Source organism: Mobula birostris, chromosome 1, assembly GCF_030028105.1.
Source record: "Mobula birostris isolate sMobBir1 chromosome 1, sMobBir1.hap1, whole genome shotgun sequence".
NCBI classification, from domain to species: domain Eukaryota; kingdom Metazoa; phylum Chordata; class Chondrichthyes; order Myliobatiformes; family Myliobatidae; genus Mobula; species Mobula birostris.
This window is the reverse complement of record NC_092370.1, coordinates 124,487,358-124,509,549: the sequence shown is the minus strand read 5'-3', so window position 1 is coordinate 124,509,549 and position 22,192 is coordinate 124,487,358. Positions and strand designations below refer to the sequence as shown.

Sequence of the window (22,192 nt, the reverse complement as noted above, 5' to 3'; positions counted from 1 at the left end):
TGCTTTGTTTTCAATGCAGTTTTGAATTTCACTCTTCAAGTCATCAATTACTCGACAAGGTTTACTAGTTCAGTGTGAGACATTTAAAAATATATTTTAGATTCATAAAATCTGTAATAAATTTTGTTACTGTACTCCAAGGGAGTTCAAGCATCACATTACGGACAAGACTGACAACACTACTATAACATATAATGCTGAGCAACATACACAAAATGCTGGAGGAACCCAGCATGATGCTGTCTGGCCTGCTGAGTTCCTGCAGCCTTTTGTGTGTGTTGCTTTGAATTTTTGGCATCTACAGATTTTCTCGTGTGCATAATGCTGAGATTTAAATCATGGATTAATGCGATCATATAATCACATTTCTTTTTCCTTGCACAATATATAATGGAAACTAGTATAGAGTATTCATTCTTGAAACAATGATAGGTTAGACAGACATGGATTGTTAAAGGTAATAATTTGCTTTTATAAATCCATCTAAAATAACTTTTTATGAAAAAATTCAGTAGTTCAAGCAAGTAGGTCAACCGAAGGTTAGAAGAATGCGAGGGCATCTCATTGAAACTTACCTAATGTTGAAAGAACTTGATAGGGTGGATGTGGAGAGGATGTTTCCTATGGTGGGTGTATCCAAAACTAGAGGGCACAGCCTCAAAACTGAGGGGCCACCCTTTAGAACAAAGGTAAGGAGTAATTTTTTCAGCCAGAGAGTAGTAAATCTGTGGAATGCTCTTCCACAGACTGCAGTGGAAGCCAAGTCTGTAGGTATATTTAAGGCAGAAGTTGATTGTTTCCTGATTGGTCAGAGCGTCAAAGGGTATGGCGAGAAGGCGGGTGTGTGGGGTTGAGTGGGATCCAGGATCAGCCATGATGGAACGGTGGAGCAGACTTGTTGGGATGAATGGCCTAATTCTGCTCTTATGTCTTATGGTCTTATTTTGATTTGTGTTTTTAATGAATAAATATCAAGTTTACAACCATTAAAAAAAATTGTCTAGAAATTCATCCCAAATTTATCTGCAGTCAGTATCACTGAATGCACTGCTTTGTAGCAGCACGACATTTTATATTGTTTCTTTAAAGTTTTTCTCAGGCTCACAGTGTTTAGCCTCTGGGTGGAAATGTCAAATACTGGAGGGGATAGCTTTAAGGCAAGAGGGCAAAGTTTTAAAGAGGATGAGCAGGATATGTTTTTTTACACAGATCATGGTAGACATCTGGAACGCACTACTGGAGAGTAGACATGATAGTGGAACTTAGAGGTATTTATACAGGCATACGGACATACAAGGGATAAAGGTGTTTAAACTGTGTGCAGACAGATGGGTTTTGATTAATTGGCATTGTGCCTGACACAGATACTATGGGCCACAAGGTATATTCCTGTGGCATACAGATAGATGTATGTTCATATTGACCTTGATCAATGAAAAACAGGATTTCTTGGAGAGAGCACAGCAGGCAACTGATACCATATCACTCATTTAGCACCATGAGAGGGAGATTTCTATAGCTGTGTTAACAAATGATTCATTCCTCATAATACCATTGAAAATAAAGAACTCACCTGCTCCTCTGCAGAAGTAATACAATGTGCTTAGGCGAACATACAACTCCCCAAGCTTTGACAGTGGTCTGGTATGTTAAAGGAATTGACTGTAACCTACTGGACAGCAGGATTTTACAATGGAACAACCCAAAGACAATGCCAATTTTTACCACACCTATCAGTGACATGAATGACTATTACTTAGGATATCCATCTAAAGGCAACCTCACAAACCACGAAGATCAGGTGCATTCTTGCATTGATAATATAGCAACTTTTGCTCAATATTCATGCACTGATATTTACTGAGAATTCTGCATAGGAACAGTTCCTCTAGCCCAACTGGCCCATAATGGTATTCATATATTCCAGGTAAGACTATTCTGATTTATATTCATGTAGCCCTATCACTGTATCCTTCCATTATTGTTCTTGCATATTCCCAATTTGAAAAAGAACATATCAACTATTCCTTTTCATAATGAGTCCCACGTTCTTACTGTTCTCTGGGCAAGGATACTTCTCCTGAGTTTCCTATTGGATTTATTCCCGAGAGTCTTACATTTATGGTCTTTGGTTTTAGTCTCTTCTAACAGTTAGAAGCATCTTCTCCACATCTATGCTACTGAACATCCCAAGAGTCTGATAAGCCATTGAGGTCTCTGTTTTGGGAAAAAAAACATTGGACGTTCAAAGAGAGTTGGTTTGACAGTGTCGATCTCATACTATTATGCATTAAATATAGCTTGGTCTACACTGACTCCAGAAATAATTTAATGTAAAATTAATGCTTGATGTATCTACATACATTTTATAGCTAACTGTTTTTAAAAACCAAGCGAATTTCAGTTGCTCACCAAATTAATAACTATCCACGATGGCAAGTAAAATCAATTCTTCACATACAACGTGCATCAGGTTACTGGATGTCATTATGCGCTACACAAGTAAAGAAATATTGTGAACTGGGGTAAGGCTGTAAGGCTCTGCATAAATAGGCAGAGCATAAATCGCAGTGTGTGCCAAAGGACTGTGCACCTGAATAAATAGCTTAAATTACCAAACATGAACTGATATGCCTGCAGCAATTAGAGAGATTGAAGAAAGTCTGAGTAGGCAGTTTGGCAATAGAAATTATTTATAGGAAATCAATTGGGAATAATACTTAGCTCAGGAAACTACAGGAGCTGGTGGGAAGGGAGATAGGCAAGGATCAAGAAAACATTTCTGAAGAAGCTCTGAGGGGGTAAAATCAAGCCAGGAAGTACACTATGGTGAAAGAAAAGGTAGAGATAAATAATCCTGCCAAAATATAATTTGACACTTGAAGAAAAAGTCTGATTGAAGAATCTGTGGGAGGCAGATGTCTGATTTTTCTACTGCAGCACCAAATGAAAGTTGTCAAAGAGAGAAGCCTTAGAACCTGCAGTGCTGATTTCTGCAAATGTTTCTACAGACCAGACTCGTCTGATGGCATTTACCAAACCTGCAGGCATGTGTGAAGACCTAAAGCTTCTGCACAAATCCTACACAACCCTGACTTGGAAATATATCACCTGAACCTCATCGTTGTAGGCTGCAAACTTGTTTACCCAAGAGGACTGTGGGAAGAGTTCACCAGCACAATCTTCTCAAGCGCAATTAGGGATAAGCAATAAACACTGTCCTTGTCAGCAGCACCCATGAATGAATTGCTTTGGAGATGTAGTGGTCCAGATTCGCCAGTGCTTTCACACCTGCTCTGAGGTGCTTGCCAGGTGTTGAAGGAAGTCAGAAACAATGTCTGCTATCACTATGGTAATCTTTCATCCAAATAAAATATTTAGGCAGATGTATTTAAATTAAATAATAATGATGGGAATATATGACTGTAGATGCATTTTGCACTGATATGATCATAATTATAATGTTTCATGTTGGTGGAATTCCAGTTAGGAAGATGCAAATGGAATACTGAGCCTTGACTGATGGAATCCCACCCGTCCCCGAACTTCCTTCTCCTTACAGACCTTCCTCAAAACCACTTCTAAAGTATCCTTTTATGTCTAGGCATCCCATTTCATTTGTTTATGCTTCAATGTAGCATGTCACAGAAGTTTGCTACTTTAAAGGTATGATAAATGCAAGCTATTGCTGGAAGAAAGGCACTTTAAATAAATTTTAGAAACTCAATGTTATTTCAGAAGGAATTTTGGAGTTGCAGCTGTGGGACCCTTAGCCATTCCTCTCTTCCTCCCCTACTGGAGGAGGGGAATGAAATTGGGAAATTAGGAAATGTAATTAGGGGATAACCTAGGAGTTTGTTCCAGACAGGGAAAAGATAAAATGGCAGAGAGGACTGCTTCCTATTAGAATGGACACCTAAACTGGGACTTCTTTTGGGCCAGTAGAGGAGGCTATTTTGAGAAGTTTGGGGAGGTTTAAAATTAACCTGTTTATTGATATACTTGATTAAGTTTAAGAAAACTGTGCCAAACTACTGAACTATGATCTCACCATTACACATAAGCTTGTTGCATTCCTCTAGCAGGGTCAGGCTATGCCAAGAAGTCTTCCCAATCAGTTCAAAAGGCTGGTAAGGTTACAAGAATTAAAGTACACACAGGATTCATTGCTGGCAAAGATATAAGCATGTACAGCTAGAAACTTAATGCACAATAGTGCTTTACTTTCAGCATCGTGTGGCTTATTTCTGGAGCAAAACTTGATGATATCTATTTCCAGAATGTTTTGTACCAGTTCCAGTGTCATGAGCTACACTTGTGAGTCTCGATGCAATGTATGTGTCAAGGGTCCAGAACTCAACTTCATTGTCCAAGTAATGTTTGTTTTGGAGCATTGTGGAGAAATTCAGACCATGTTGGCAGTCTTAGGACAACATGACCTTCACACCTCAGCAGCAAGGTTATTGTATAGACTTCGGGCCCTACACTTCTGGTCTATGACAGCATTGCAAGCAACACCTTGTCTATACCTCACCATCTAACCTCTGAATTGTCCTTAACCTCTATAGTCAACTCTACAATTCTTCTCCAATCAGCATTATCTATTCAATTCTTTACGCCTGTACCCTCAAGCCCCCAAAGCTTTGTCAGTGTGTCCGCCACCATCACCCCAATTCCCAGCACTGAATGCCAATCACCTGCTTGCACACCAAGCCCCTGTTCCCAGCTGATAGGCCCAGAGGCACCTCTTCCCATCCCAACTCTTGGAGCATGCATTAGCTGACTGGGCAGTGACTTGCTGAGCTCTTATCATGGTGGTCTGAACCGATTACCGGACAGTGGTAAGACTGATTCTTTTAGCGCACAGTCCAGCATCTGGCAATGAAAACCTTTCAGAAATCATCATCTCAGGAGATTTATCTCAGCAAAGTAGGGCTTTAGTATCACACACGGAACATGTATGGCCTTTATGAGTTTGCACGCTGTGCAGATCAGTGAGTGAACAGTCCAAAAGGTAGAATTAGCAGAGACATATAAAACTGAAGCTTCAGTGATATTGCAATAGTAGAACTATTCATAGACTTGGAGCAGCTTTGGTGCAGAAATAAGTGACAGCATGTATTCCACCCAGAGTCAGATTCTTCACCGTGATTACAAATTCATCATGCCAAGGTACAATTGTATGTGCTTGCATATAGAAGGCAGTAAAAATATTTTTCAATTAAACAATTTACTAGAAATTGAGGCTCAATAAGTAATATTCGAGTGCATGATGTCATATGGTCCTCTGATGACCGACAGCAAAGAAGCACAAAGACCAATATACAGGAATGGTTGTAGGGCAGTTCCAGAGAACTTAGATCTGTGTTCTGCATGTTAATTCCACATGTCTCCTATTGGCAATGCTGACTAATAGGGTGAGATAGCATTAGAGCTACAGGTAGAGATGCAATCCATTATCTGGCACAGTTGGTTTCAATGAGCCATTAATATAAAACCTGTATGAGCAAGAGGCAAAACAAGTTCTGCACGATTTTTTGATTTAAGTTTATTAAGGAATAAAATAGAATTATATTTTCCTAGAAGATATTTTCCTACTTCTCCTCAGGGGGGAGTCTCTGAACTAATAGGCATGGACTGTAATCTGCAAATTTGAAGTAAAACTTGCTGCATGCACATGGAAAGAATGGGAAAATTGACGATTGAAAATTGGCTTGTCACCCTAGACTGAGCAGCAGTTTTGCTATGGAAATATTTGCCCTTCAAGTTCTAGTTGAACTCAGCAACAAGGTGCGTGGGCAAACATCACACAGGCAAGTATGACTCCAGAGGGAATCACTGCTTATAAAGCAGAGCCATGAGAAAAAGGGATCACTTTGACACTGGTGGATGAAAGTGAACCTGCCAAAATCCATAGCTGAAGATGCCAGATTCCAGTAGAAGAATGGAAATAACATAAATTACAGAAAAAATGAAGTCAGAGAAAGTGCAAAGGAAGACAAACTAAAACCTGTTTGGCTAAAAGCAGAAAAAATGTGGAAAAAAAAAACTGAGGATACTGAAAATACTCTTCAGATCAAACAGCATCACTGGAGAAAGAAACAAAGTAGAGAGTTGGAATTAGCGATGCTTCACTAGAACCGGGCAAAAGATTGTAGAGTGGACTCAGCAATAGAGAGAATAGAGGTAATGTCTTTGATACGTGCAGATCAAAGTTGTCAAAATAACAATTACTTTAGAACCAGTCAGTTGGAGACAGAGAAAAGAAATGAAACAAATTGAAATAGAGAGGTACAGTCACACCTGTGTAGACAGAGGATATAACAGAGTGGATACCTGTCGTGTTAAATTCAGTATTAAGCTTCATGAGCTGTAACATACCAAGAAGAAGCTGAGATGCAGCTCCTTGACCTTACCTTGTGCACTGTTGGAGCAATGTCAGAAGGCCAAAGACATAGATGTTAGAGTGATTGCTGGGTAGAAAATTAATGTGACAGGCAACTGGAAGCTCATCATTGCCCTTTGCAAAAGTGTTCTGAAAATTGTTCACCCTTTCTGCATTTGTTTTCTCAGTTTCACAGGAGGCTACATTGTGAGAATTGAGCACAATATACTAAATCAGGTGCAATGCTGTTTCATCTGTGTGAAATGTAGAGCAAACATGCAGGGATGTCCAGAAAATCAAATAACCAAGGGAAGAACATTTCTTTTGAGGGAAAGTCAACACTCATACCTTACAAAATAGGTTTTCTTCAAGTTTAGGAGTCAATGGATTGAATACGTAATCTCAGATTAAACAGGAATGAGTAAATAACAACAGCTAACTAAGAAAGTAGTTGAAAAAAAAATCAACATGGTCAACAGGAAACCCCTCTGTCAAAAGTTGTGTTTACACAATGACCTTAAATGGCAAAACATTTTAATTTTTTTTCGTGGTGGACAAGTCAGATGTTAAAGAGCAGTAGAGAGATTTATTTCAAAGAAGATAGCTCAAGGGGCAAAGCTGCCTTACACAAACATCCCAGTGTTAGCCCTGGAGAGTGAACCCATGGAAAGCGTCCAGTCCAGATGGGGTTCCTGGCTGAGTACTAAAGGCCTGTGCTAATCACCTGGCTGGAGTGTTCACTGATGTCTTTAACCTCTCTCTTTGGCAGTCCAAGGTACCCACCTGCTTCAAGCCAGTATCAATTATACTGGTTCTTAAGAAGAACATGGAAACCTGCCTCAATGATTATCATGCAGTATCATTTACATCCATTGTAATGAAATGCTTTGAGAGGTTGGTGATGAAACATCAACTTCTGCCTGAGAAGCGAAATGGATCCACTCCTATTTGCCTACCATCACAAAAGGTCCACAGCAGATGCCATTTCATTGGCATTTCACTCAACCCTGAAACATCTGGACAGCAAAGATGCATTTATCAAGATGCTTTTTATCAATTACAGCTCAGCATTCAATACCATTATCCCCTCAATACTAATCAATAAGTTTCAAGACCCTGGCCTCAAAGCCTCCTTGTGCAGCTGGATCCTAGATTTCCTCACCTGCAGACCTAAGTCAGTTTTCATTGGCAAAAACATCTCCTCCACAATCTCCATCAGCACAGGTGTACCACAAGGCTGTGCATTTAGCTCCCTGCTCTACACTTATGACTGTGAGGCCAAGCACAGCTGCAATGCCATATTTAAGTTTGCTGTCAACACCATTGTGATTAGCCGAATCAAAAGTGGTGATGAACCAGCAGATAGGAGGGAGATAGAAAATTTGGCTGATTGGTGCCACAACAACAACATCTCACTCAATGCCAGCAAGATCAAGGAGCTAACAATTGACTTCAGGAGAAGGAAACTGGAGGTCCTTGAGCCAGTTCTCATCGGGAGATCAGGCGTGCAGAGGGTCATCAAATTTAAATTTCTTAATGTTATCATTTCAGAGGATTTGCCCTGGGCCTAACACATACCTGCCATTACAAAGAAAGCACGGCAGCACTCCTACTTCCTTATAAGATTGCAAGGATTCAGCATGACCTCTAAAACTGTGACAAGCTTCTATATATGTGTGGTGGAGAGTATGTTGACTGGTTGCATCATGGTCTGGTATGGAAACACCAAAGTCCTTGAAAGGAAAATCCTACAAAAAGTAGCGGATAAAGCCCTTCCCACCATTGAGCACATCTACATGGAGTACTGTTGCGGGAAAGGAGCATTCATCATCAAGGACCTCCCCACCAGACCATGCTCTCTTCTCACTGCTGCCATCAGGAAGAAGGTACAGGAACTTCAGTACTCACACTGCCAAGTTCAAGAATAATTATTAACCCTTAGCCATAAGGCTATCGAATCAGTGGGGATAACTTCTCAGCTTCACTTATTCCATCATTGAACTGTTCATGGACTCACTTTCAAGGACTCTTCATCTCATGTTCTTGATATTTATTGCTTTTTTAAAAAATCTTTTGTATTTGCACAGTGTGTTGTCTTTTGCACATTGGTTGTTTGTCCACCCTGTTGGGAAATCTTTCATTGATCCTAATATTTCAGAATCAGAATCAGGTTTATTGTCACCGGCATGTGACGTGAAATTTGTTAATTTAGCAGCAGCAGTTCAATGCAATACATAGTCTAGCAGAGAGTGAAAAAATAATAAATAAACAAGTAAATCAATTATGTATATTGAATAGATTTAAAAAAATGTGCAAAACCAGAAATATTGTGTATTTTTAAAAAAGTGAGGTAGTGTCCAAAGCTTCAATGTCCATTTAGGAATCGGATTGCAGAGGGGAAGAAACTGTTCCTGAATCGCTGAGTGTGTGCCTTCAGGCTTCTGTATCTCCTACCTGATAGTAACAGTGAGGAAAGGGCATACCCTGGGTGCCGGAGGTCCTTAACGATGGACGCTGCCTTTCTGAGACACCGCTCCCTAAATTTCTTCAACTTATTGTGTATGCCCACAAGAAAATGAATCTCAGGGCTGTATATGGTGACCTATATGTACATTGATAATATATTTACTTTGTCCTTTGTACTTTCTCCTTTAATTACAATTTGTACTCTATCCTATGAAACAACAAAAAAACCCCTCCCCTTTGAGTCAAATAGATGGGAATATCAGACAAAGGATTTTACAAAAATGGTGTTGCTTACATATCAAATATAAATTGATACTCCATGTATTTTCCTGTCAAGTTGAAAGGCTGTTGCTTCCAAAGATCAATAACTAACACTTTAGTAACTGGCAATGAACCTATACTGGGTTGCCCCAGGATCATTAACCAAAACAGAGAAACTAAGACTGTAAGAAAAACAAAGAACTTTAAAAACTTCAACAATTTTGTTACAGCTCCATAAAAATTTTCTATCCCTAGGGTTCCCACAAGCTTCATAAGACCTCAGTTACACTTCTGGACACTGAGGAGACACTGGCACTTCTGGGATGGAATGTGTGCAAATCTGTCCTCAAAAGTGAGGCAAGCACCCAGACTCACCATCCTATCATCCGCAAAAACAATCAACACCCATGGGAAATATGACTAGTGTTTTGTCCCAGGCTAGCAAGCTTTTTGGATCTGATATTCCCAGGATATCTCCCATCCATTTTTTTTAGATCCCTATTGAAGTTAATATAACACTTTGTATGATTTAGGGCTCAACACTAATCTGGGAATGTTGCAAAGTAAGAAAAAAGTAAGTATGAAATCAAATGGTTTCAAGAAACAGTTATTCAGGCATTTAAATGGATTATATTTAAAGCATCGACATTACTGCAACCTCATGTGTTATCAATACTGCCGACATTATGCACAATGTCAACATTAAAGGCTTGTTCTGCAAAAATAAATGATTATGACAAAATAACTCAGATGTGAAAGCAAATGACAATCACTCTTAGGAAATCCATTACACCTTTAATAAGTGCAAACAGATTAAGGAAATTCCCAAATACTGTGGATTCCTGTTCATTGGGCCATTGGCTAATCAGGGTAGCAGCTTATTTGGGACTACTCTTAAAAATAGAAATGAATTGAGAAAATTGCTGGGATCCCCGTCATTTATTTGAGACAAATATGCTGCTTAATTGGTTCAGGAGGCTGTTGCCATACAGTTTCTAACTAGAGTCAGTCGTTTGCACTTATGTGGCCATTAAATACTAAATCGTGCTTAGAGCGAAGAGTTTGTAAATAGCATCAGTTGTGTGTGTTTGTGTTCAAAAAGCAGTGACTTTCATTACTGAAAGTTCATGAGAAATAAGCAGTAAGATCATTCAGAACCGTTTTGCTCACTGTAGTTTCAAGCATTTAGGCTTGGAGGTGCCAGAAATGGCCGGCCACTTGTGTGGCCATAAGACACTACACCATGCTTAGACTTTTAAAATATAGTGTCAGTTGTGTGTGCTTATGTCATGTTACCCATTTCAGCTGAGGACGCAATTCAAAAAGCAATGATTTTAGATAATTTTGTTTTTTATTTTGAAGGCGGTCCATTATCTGCACTAGGGGCCTCTGCTGCTTTTGTTTATTTACAGTCAGTTGGCAGCACACACCACAATACACACTGGATGAATTCCTCCATCCATAACTAATTGGAACTAACGCACAGTTTTATCACACTGTAGTAGTATTGATAATGTTCTAACTTGTTCTCTGTTTCATTTTAAATGTGTAATCTGTTACTCAGTTAGATGCTAGTTTAGCATTTTTTTTTACTTTATTATTTCCATAAAACTTCAGCTAACTGGGGCAGCTGCCTAACTGAGCCGAAATATACTGGTGTATATAATGTGCCCCAATTAACCAGAATCCACTGTATTCTAAGAACGTTCTTTTTGGAAAAAGCAATTGCGATAATGATTCACCTACCATCATCCAGGTACAACTGGTCCAGTTCTTGAGGCTCTTGCTTCACTGTAACTTGCAAAGGAGTCAACTCCTGGCTGTTCTCCCCTGGGATTGGTGGCATCATTGATGGACTAGATTGAGCTCCATTCCTTGGAGACTTTTGAGCTTGCTGTTGTTGTCCTCTTGCTGCAGAATTAGTTGGACTGAAGGGCTGCACATAAGTCGCCTCTGGTGAAGCAGAAGGGCCTTGAGGAGAAAGATTGTTGGGATACAGGGCATGCTGGAAGCCATGGGAACAGCTGCTGCTGAGGTGCTGGCTCATCGGGGGCTGCATCAGGACATGTGCAGAGTGGGTGGGCGAAGTTGGATGGACAACAACCGACCTGTGCACTTCTGGAAGAGCGGGCACTGTTCGAGATTGCTGGTGACCAAGCTGGGTACTGGCTGTACCGCTGGTGCATTTTGCATAGGGGGCAGATGTAATGTCATGCTGTTTATGAACTGATGTAGGGGAGGATGACAACCCAGCGTTCCTCTGTTGACAAGAGGAAAAACTACTTACAAGGCAGGAACTAGGATCCTGTGTTATCTCGGGAGCCATGACTGGTTGAGGGTAGTAGGGTTGGGACAAGGGACTCATCCCTTGATTGAGCGATCCATAGATTAAGGGCGGTTCATAGTCATCGGCAGGTTCTGTTTTTATAACGGGAACTGAGGAGAGAGAGAGAAAACAGAGCAAGGTGAGAGATATTCATGTGTGGGTTTGCAACTAAGGTACTTTGCAAAATAAACATGATTCTCAGTTAATGACCTGAGTCTCCCACTCAGTAGAAATTGGATGAGTCAGGAGCACAAGAAATTCACAGCTCTTTTTCATATTGAAAGCACTATTTCCTTTGGAATCATCCTTACCACAAAGCATAGTACATAAACACATTTTTACAGGCCTACATTGTAACAGAGGCCTGAAGTCCAAAGTCTCCACCAAATCACTTATATTATTCAGACTGAGTATTTTAAAATATGCATTCTTGGTAAAAGCGAGATGTGAAAAAAAACCATTGAAGACAATTGGTCAATGTCATTCATTCATCTGAAATTATTACAATGTTTCTATTATTGCTGTCAAGGCAGTGGAAGCAATTGAGATGACACGAAGGAACAGGAATTCACTTAAGTTAATGGAACTGTCTATTAGGAGGATTAATACATCATAGCATACACTTAATATTTTTGAAAAGACCAATTAATTGACAACAAAATCCAGAATCTAATCATTCCATTTTAATTTTTGTCTGTAATTGTCCGTGTTTATTTTCCCTCTTCGACACTTTACAATCCGTTCTGTTCTATTATTGTTAGACATCAGCTGGTTTCCCTGACCAAGCACAACAGAGAATGGTTACAAGTTGCTTGAGTTTGGTTTTATAAACTAATTTTGGCTCCATTTCACCAGCTGTGGGATCAGGAGGAGTGCAGACCCTGAAGGAATGTAAATAGGCATTGTAAATATTACTTACACAAATATCTCAATGGTAACAATAAACTTGAAAAGGTGTGTGGAATTTTAATAGTTTATATGAGCCTACTTTGCTTCTCAATCTTGTTTATTCCTGAGAGTAACCCGGATGTATTAGAAGCTCTCAGAATGTTTAGATATCTCTAAGCCTTCCTGAATTTCCTAGTGAAAATAAACTAATAAATTGTGACCTCATCTTCTTACTGCTTCCTGTCTTAAAGTGGTGTCAAGAATTTCCAGAGCTTATTAAACAATGCCATGCACTTACTAGTGAGTTTTCCCTTATGCCCACTACGTTAATATATTGTTTTCATATTATCATTTAAATAATTTAAAAACCTTCCTCCCTGTTCTGACTGACATATTCATCAGCTTCTAATTTGAAACCGAATTTGGACATCATTTAAGCTTGAATTAACAAGAAAGCTTCCTTCATATCTGTTTAATTTTCTCCCCCTGTATATCATGGGAACATCCCTTTCCACTATTGGTAGTATGTACAGGAGGTGTTGCTCAATGAAGGCAAAATCGATCAGCAAAGATCTCTCCATGTGGGACGTGCCATCTTCTCACAGCTACTGTACTATCGGGCAAGAGGTACAGAAGCCTGAAATCCTATGCTACTAGGTTCAAAAACAATGGCTCTCTTTCAGCCATTTAATTCTTGAAACAACCAGAGCAACCCTAATCACCAAAGCTCAGCAGCACTGTGCTAATTACACTAATACGGACTTCTGTGTTTCATCATTCTGACTGTGCTCTTTCGCCTGAAATTTGTTTCATTTATATTTATGCTTTCTTGTGAGCAAACACAGTATGCCCACAAGAAAACGGATCTCGGGGCTATGCATGAGACATATATGTACTTTGATAGTGAAGTTACTTTGTACTTTTCCATGTGAAAACTGCCTATATGATGCTCTGTGCCTGTGATACTGCTGCAAATAAGTTTTTATTATTACTGGCACATATGACAATAAATGTGTCCTTGAATAATCTACTCCTATAATAAAAAGGCTAAAATCCTTTCTTCCTGAAGCAAAGGCTGAGTGCCCAGCCATCTTTGGCCTGGAGGTTACTGCACATCCCTTTCACAACACTATGCAGATGGTGGTAGTGGTGTCCCCAGACCAATCAGATACAAAACCCTATGGCTTTTACTACTCTCTTTCCCACAACTTCAAATAACCTAGAGTTAATTCTCCTAGTGAGAAATATTAATTATATAAATATATTGAAATGTTTATTTATTTATTGAGATACTGTGAAGAATAGGCACTTCTGGCCCTTCAAGCCACGCCGCCCAGCAATCCCCCAGTTTAACCCTAGCCTAATTATGGGACAATTTACAATGACCAATTAACCTATCAATTAATTTTTCTTTGGACTGAGGAAGGAAACTGGAGTACAGTACCTGGAGGAACCCCAGACAGTCACGGGGAGAACATACAAACTCTTTACAGGCATCAGCAGGAAAATAACCTGGGCTTTCGGTACTGTAAAGCATTGTGCCAGCCACTAAGCTACCATGTATTACATTGCACAGAATAAAGGTATTATTATACTCCAACATGCTTAATGGCAAGAAATTACAGCAGCACAATAAATATTGTTAAAAATAGAACCTAGTAGAGCCCAGTAATTATACCAATAAATACAACTAACATCCAGGAACAATAGCAATGATATTGATTAATGACTCAGCCATAATTACTTTCTTAGTTCCTGCCTTGTCCATCTGCAGGATCTTATATTCTCAGCCATCCCAACCAACCCAAGTCTTGTCTCCCAGCATCTCCACACAGGTGTAACAAGATGCTCATTTCCCCACAATAGCCTGGATAATTTCTACAGCAGTTAGAGATGGGGAGTCTTAACTGAAGCAAATGACAGGGAGTGAAAGAGCGAGAGAGGGGAGAAAGAGTGTGTGTGTGTTCGTGTGTGCATTTGTGAGAGACAGAATGGGGGAGAGAGAGAAAATGGAGAGAAAGTGTGAGAGAGAGAAAGAAAGAGAATGGGGAGAAACGAAGAGATAGTGTCAGAATGGAGAGAAGTGAAAGGGGCTAATAGAAAGTGTGCAAAGAAGGAATGAGAGAGATTTGCAGTGAAAAGTATAGAGAGTAGTGAGAAAGAGTTAGTGAGAGTTAGGGAAAGAGGGATGAATTAGCGAGTTTGAATGGGAGAGGAAGAAGAGAGAGGGAAAACAGACTGTGAGAGAGGAGGGTAAGAGAAAAGGAGGGAGAGGTGAGAAGCGGGAGAAATGTACAAGGTACCAGACAAATCAAAATAAAACAATGAATCATAATGAAGAAAGAGCAACTTGCATTTGGGAGAGCAAGCAGTTGGGTCTCACTCGGTTTGGTGTCTCAAGGTAGCACTCCCTTGTACTATACTGGAGACAGCCAGCCAGCTCAGTGTGTGCGGGTCTCTGGAGTGAGATGTGAACTGAAAATCTTCCGAACAAGAGGCAAAAGTGCTGCAAAATGAATCATGGTCGTCAGTATCTACAGCAGAATTTAGTTTGTTATTGCATCCTTATGTTAGGGTAAACGCTATCCTATCAAGGCCCGTGTGTACTGCCCATCCTAATTGTTCTTGAACTGAACTGTTTACTTGGCCATTCAAGAGCCAATTCAGTACTGGATTGAGTGACATGTCAAGCAGGTAAGAATGGCAAGTTTCCTTTTCCTGAAGGACACTAGGTTGGCCCTTCCTTACTAAATGATAGCTTCAATTACAACTATCCATGGCTTATTTCTTTTCATCTCAGAACTACCCAAGGCAAGATTTGAAATGGATTGTTAGTCCAGTCTCTAGATTGTTATTCCAACCCTCTAGATTACTAGTCTGGTGTTTTAATCATTACACTCCCATCATACTCTACTGGGGGCTATTATTAGGATATAAATGACATGTAATGCATTCAAAGGCTGAAGCAGATGCACATTGAGACAAGGAATTAGGGCTACAGCTGGACAGAAAAGGAAATCGACAGCGAGGAGAGTGGTATAGGGAAACAGACGACAAGAGAAAGCTAATATGTTCTATTATTTTATCAGTGGAGAAAACTGTGTATTTTACATTAATGCACATTTTTCATGGTTTAATACAACAATTATATTCTGCTGTACATTCATATGTTTGTTAAAAATATCAAGAGAGATGTGTTGGTAATTTGGTACATTCATTGTTGACAGATCAGATGCATTTCCAAAAACGGGACTAATATAAAAAATATCCAAAGATACTTCAAAGAATGGAAAACTTGGTACTATATAGAATCAATGGTTTTGTACATTGTGACAATTTGTTTTACCCTTCTGTCTTTTAGATGGCTTATATGCTTGATTTGATTTTTTTCACGGTATCTTAATAGACTGTGTAAGTGAAATTATATAGTATGAAATATAACTTGGCTTTATACCAATTAGTTTAAAATGTTCACTGACATTAACAAGACAGGCATTGATGGTTAAACAGAACTATGCATCAGACAAAATAAACACTGGTGGTCTAGGAGCAACACTATAACTTCATGTAATTATGAGCAAAATTACTTTCAAAACTTCAAGTTTAGTTACAGTGACAGAGTCTAAATACAGATCAAACTTTACTGTGTGCTTAGAAATATGACGCTGCTCAAGCTGTTTATTTTTGCCATAGATGAAATGCCTAGCAGCCAGTCGTAACATCTGGACCAGAGAAAGCTTTCGGAAGGTCAATACCAGACAGTATCATTTCTTGATATTCCTCATTATGCATCACATAGAAAACCTTGCATTGACTTGCAGCCTTTCTCAACCTCAGGGAGCCTTCCAGTCAATAGCATGCACGGAAATGTTACCTCTGTGGTATTGTATGAAGCCCAGCAGCTGAACCGTGCACAGCAGAACATGAGAAACAATAATGAAATACATGACCAGATCATCCATTTTAAGTTTTGCTAGAGAGGCAGATTCTGGGATGGAGAGCAGAGGTCACCAACTTCTCTTTGGCATAGGGCTTTGTTTTTACATCCACCTGAGAGAGCAAGTGAGGAACAACTCAACATTTTATCTGAAAATTGGTACCTCTGCCACTGCTACAGCCCTTCAGAACTTCAGAGGTGTCATACATTGACAAAGCACTTAAGTCTCTAAAGTAGGGCATAGCCTTCTGACTCAGTGGCAAGAGTGCATCTTTCTATACATTGATCGCAGAAAATAAAGCTTTTGAAGAAAAAAACACAATGAAGAGGCATTTTTTTCTTCAGTGAATGTCTACAGATGTACTATGGAGGACATTCTAACTGGCTGCATCACCGTCTGGTATGGGGGAGGGGTGGTGGTGGGGGCAACTGCACAGGATCGAAATAAGCTGCAGAGAGTCGTAAACTTAGTCAGCTCCTTCATGGGCATTAGCCGCCATAGTATCCAGGACATCTTCAAGAAGCAATGCCTCAGAAAGGCTGCATCCATCATTAAGGCCCCCATCACCTAGGTTCTTGTTCTCATTGCTACCATCAGGAAGGAGGAACAGGAGCCAGAAGGAACAGCTTCTTCCCCTCCGCCATCCAATTTCTGAATGAACATTGAACCCATGAACACTACTTTTTTTATTTTTATTTTTACACTATTTATTTAATTTAACTAATATATATGTGTGTGTGTGTATACACACTTACTATGATTCACATCTTTTATTATGCATGCAATGTATTGCTGCCACAAAGATAACAAAATTTCACAACATATGCCGCTGATATTAAAACTGATTCTAATTCTAATTCTTAGATCACCAGGTAGAAATTAAACCTATGCTGTACTATGTCAACAATGGCATCCCATTAGATATCCTAAATTATTGTTTCTATTTCTTTTCCAGGTAAATCTGTAGCACAAAATGAGGTTTAATCTGACCTGGTCCGTTGCTTTATTCTATGAGGCAATGCAACTCACACAAGCAGGTTAAGGACAGCATGATTTTGGTATCACAGTGGCGAAGCTGGTAGAGCCGATGCTTCTCAGCTTCAATGACCCAGGTTCAACCCTGATCTCCGGCGTCTTCCATGTGGAGTTTGTATGTTCTCCCAGTTTCCTCAGGAGGCTCTCCCACTTCACAAAAACATGCAGGTCAGTTGGTTAATTGACCATTGTGAAGTGCCCCTCTCCTCACTGTACAAGTGAGTGTTAGATTTAAGAGGGGAGTTGCTGGTGTAGGATTGTGGCAAATGGATAGGTAGGTGATGGGCTGAAGGGCCTGTTTCCATTCTTCAGTCTACATCCATCACCTGGCATCAGTTGGAAAGAAGATGACTGTAAATGTCATCTGTGGATCAAAAGGTCCCAAAAATAAATGGATGTCTTTCTTTGTTTAAATCATTTATGGGAGGTGGTTATCACTAGCTGCGCCGGCATTTATTTACCATCCTCTATTACCTTTGAGGCATTGACAGCAAGTTATTACCAGGAACCCTTGTAGACTGTGTCATGAAGACACTTGACGTGAGGTGTTCATTCCAGCAGGCACTCGCTCTCTGCCTCCAGAGACTCAGAGATTCTGCAGATGCTGGAAATCCAGAGTAACACACACACACACACACACACACACACACACACACACACACACACACACACACACACACACCACAGGGTTCCAGTGTCAAATTCTGTCATTAAACATCAAATACTTTACACTAAAAAGACACACACAATCCTTTCTCAGAATATAGGACTTTAAAAATGCTTTTCATCAGCTGCAGATAAGACTGAAGATGCAGAAGGCATGGTGCTCCTTGTTAAAATACCATAGAAGACCTTCTCAGCAATTTGCTTGTCAGAATTCAGTAATGTTACTTCATTTTGGCACATTTTAATTTTAAATCTGCTTTTTATTTATTGCACTGCTACCTAGGAAGTGACACGTGATAACAAGCACAATTAATTTTGTTTGTGAAGAGGCAGTTGCCTAAATCTGATGTCTGTAATAATATGCACCAATCATTTATCCTCACTACTGAATGGTCAGAAACTCTGTACAGAGACTCGGAGTGAATAATCAAGTCTCAATGTATTTTTTGAGTAATGCAAGTCATATATTTCTTAATGCAATCCAGAAGTACATTAAAATGCCATCAGCCCTGATTGTTATTAATCTCACTACTGCTTCTCTTCAGTCTGCAGCTGAGACGGATCAGGTTTTCAAGTGTACAGACAATTTATGAGCCGTTAAATAGATTCTGACACCATGAATTTCAGCCTTAGTCACTGCTGATTATTTTAAAGCAGCTTTACCTCATATTATACCCATAAAGTAACCATATCATTGAAGGAAATTTGTTGTTACTTTTGTCATCAGTTTTGTGACTTGCATCTTGTTAATATTTGAAGACCTGCTTAAGTGCCCATCTGAGACATTGGGATCAACTATTTTATTGTTTATAATAATATTACCCAAGTTTGTTCTGCTTCCATCTATCCAAGCAGGATCAAAGGCTCCCTCTGGTGTCAAAGCCTCCTTGTACTGCCATATTACTAGTCACTGAAAACCAATTCCAGGGATGGGTGGGATAAAAGAGAACATATCGCCATGACACTAGAATGGGCAATGCAAGCAACTTGGTAATGCTGAGGGAGACCATGACTGTATCAGTGGGTAGCACTCTTGTCTCTTCAGCTTGAAGGGGTAGAGGACTCACTTTCAGAGGTGAGAGTGCAAAATCCCTAGCATATTCCATTGGAGTATGGAGGGGCAGCATAGGCTTTCAGATGAGAGGTTAAACTAATGCCCCTTCAGGTGGAAGTAAAAGATCCTGTGGTATGAAACCAAGTCAGAGCTAAGATATGGTATCTACCAAAAATTCCTCAGTGAAGCAGGCCATGCATCATAATTACATTGCTGAGTGTGGAATTTAATGTGTGCACATTGTCTGCCAGGATGGCTGCAATGATAAAGAGAAATAATTTGCATTGTCCCGTGTTCATGAAGAGATGTGTATAAGTGCATACCTTACTTCGGAAAATAAAATGGAAAATTTGGAAGTATCCAGCAAATCCAACAGAACCCATGAAAACTGAAGTCTGGGTACATGCTTCAGGTTGATGACCTTTCATCAGAATTCATTTCAACTGCCTGATCTGCTGAGAACTTTCAGCAGTTTCTGTTTTACTGCAGGCTTCAAGCATCTGCTTTTGGACTTATCTTTGATTATAAGCCCAGATTTATACAGTATTGGAAAAATCTCTCACAATGCCCCATTCCAGTGTACTAAAGATTGCTCACACTTATTTTGCCAGCAGCCAGATCAGATACACATTCCCTTCACAACACCAATTCTTGTTGGTTTCATATTCTCCATCGGAGTTTTGTTACTTGTCCTATTGACCCTGAGGAGACAGATACTCAACGTATGATTTTGTGCAACTTATCTTTGCTAAGCATCTAGGCTCCTTGTACCCTCTTATAGATCTTGGCAAGTGTACCACAACATCTGTTTATTTTCTTCAGTGTTCTTTGCTTTTATTTATTTAATTTAATTTCCCTTACATTTAGTATCTGATTACGTCAGTAGGAAATTTACCTCCCCACACAGAAATTGAATAGTACAGCACAGGAACAGGCTCCTTGGCCCACAGTGTTTGTGTTGAACACAATACCAAATTGAACTGCATCCTTTTGCCTGCAAATGATCCATGTGCTTCCATTCACTACAGATTTATATGCTTACTCAAAAGCCTCTTGAACACCACTATCATATCTGTTTCCACTAGCACACCTGGCAGTATGTTCCAGGCACATATCACTCTCTTCTATAAAAAAAATTACTCTGCATGTCCCCTTTAAATTTTCCCCTTCTAGGCAGTTTCTAGAGTAGGTTACATGCTCAGTACAACATTGTGGGCTGAAGGGCCTGTATGTGATGTGCTGTAGATCTCAATGATTCGCACTTCAAAGCTATGCCCATTTATATTTGACTTTTATACCCTAAGAAAATGTTTCTAGATAGCAACATGAATGATGCCTCTCATAACATTATATACTCCTATTCAGCCTTACCTCAGCCTCCAACACTCTGGAGAAAAATAATCAAAGTTTACCCAACCTCTCCTAATAGCTAATACCTTCTAGTCAAGGCAACAGTATAGTAGAACTCCTCTGAACCCTTTCCAAAGCCTTGACATCCTGTCTATTATGGGGTGATCAGAACTGCATGCAATAATCCAAGGATGGCCTAACCAAAGTTTTATACAAATGCTCATGACTTCTTGACTCTTCCACTCCACACCTAATACTCTATGATTATTCATGTTGGTATTTGGGACAGAATAAGAAATATGGGAGTAGATAGAGAAGACATTAACTTAAAATTATCATAACAAGTTGATTAATCCCAGCCACCAGAAATATGGAAAGTACTTTTTAGCTCTTTCGGTAAAAATATCTTCAATCACCATGCACCCACATATATCTTTGCCAGACTCGGGCTGTAATTGCTGCCAAAGGTGCTTTTACTAAATATTGACTTGAAGGGGGTGAATACTTATGCAATCAATTATTTTATTTTTTATATTTGTAATTAATTTAGATCACTTTGTAGAGAGCGTTTTTCACTCTGACACAACAGAGGCTTTTTCTGTTCGTCAGTGTTAAAAAAGCCCAATTTAATCCATTGTGATTCAATGTTTTAAAATAATAAAACATGAAAACTTCTGGGGGGAGGGTGGCGCGAATACTTTTTATAGGCACTGTATATGGAATGGAATGTATCAACAGCTCTCAGTGCCTTATACATTAAGATCATAAAATTATTTAATTTTATGTATTTTATGTCACTAGAAAGGCAGCGTCCATTATTAAGGATCTCCAGCACCAGGCATGCCCTTTTCTCACTGTTGCCATCAGGTAGGAGGTACAGAAGCCTGAAGACACACACTTGGCGATTCAGGAACAGCTTCTTCCCCTCTACCATCCGATTCCTAAATGCACATTGAACTCCTGAACACTAACTCACTTTTTTAATATACATTTTTTCTGTTTTTTGCATGATTTTTAATCTATTCAAGATACAAATACTGTAATTGATGTACTTATTTATTAATTATTATTTTATTTTGTTTTTTTCTTCTATATCATGCATTGCATTGAACTGCTGCTGCTACATTAACAAATTTCAATTTCACGGCTTATGCCGGTGATTATAAACTTGATTCTGGTTCTGATTCTGAATAATAAAATTAACTTCTATTCATGCTGTAAAGCTGTAGAGTAAGAATAAGCATTCAGATCAGAAAACACAGAAAACCTCCTAATCATTTTTGATTTATCCTTGAATATTCTAATTTACAATGTTTAGTTTTTAGCATTAAAAGGGTTTTACTTTATTTAGTCCTTTTAATTACATGTTTTTTTATATTTTAGCAATATGGTTTTTCAATTATTTAAATCTATTTGAATAGCTTTATTTCCAATCTTCTTTTCAAATGTTAAAGTATCAAATGCATTTTAATTATTTTATATTTTAATACTTTTAATCTATTTGAAGAGTTGTAATTTTTAACTTTAAAAATTTTAATTAAAACAACAGAATATTTTAATTAATTATTTGAACATATTTCATCAGAGACAATTTAAAATATTTAAATGACTTTGACAGCTGGCAGGCTGTCTACGTCGGTTGGGGCAAAACCTCTGATATATTTTCTGAGGGCTATTTTCTGCAGGAAGCCTCGTGGATGGTGAGAGAATGGGTGCAGGAGAGGGTGGGGAGGGGGAGGAGCATCGTAGGTCAGCTCGTTCATCCCTCCACATCTGGAAAAAGTGCAGTCTTCAGCAGGAGGGAATCCAGGCAACAGGCTGGG

At 39.2% G+C, this 22,192-nt stretch overlaps 1 protein-coding gene across 2 annotated transcripts in view; it reads right to left on the bottom strand.

The window, feature by feature from the left end:
* The window catches only part of nfatc1 (nuclear factor of activated T cells 1), a 293,798-nt gene that overhangs the window by 101,687 nt on the left and 169,919 nt on the right, over positions 1–22,192 (bottom strand). For both annotated transcript variants that reach the window (XM_072261650.1, XM_072261642.1), the window contains exon 9: positions 10,859–11,548. In XM_072261650.1, coding sequence (XP_072117751.1) covers positions 10,859–11,548 — 690 coding nt within the window. The remainder of the gene's footprint in view (positions 1–10,858; positions 11,549–22,192) is intronic.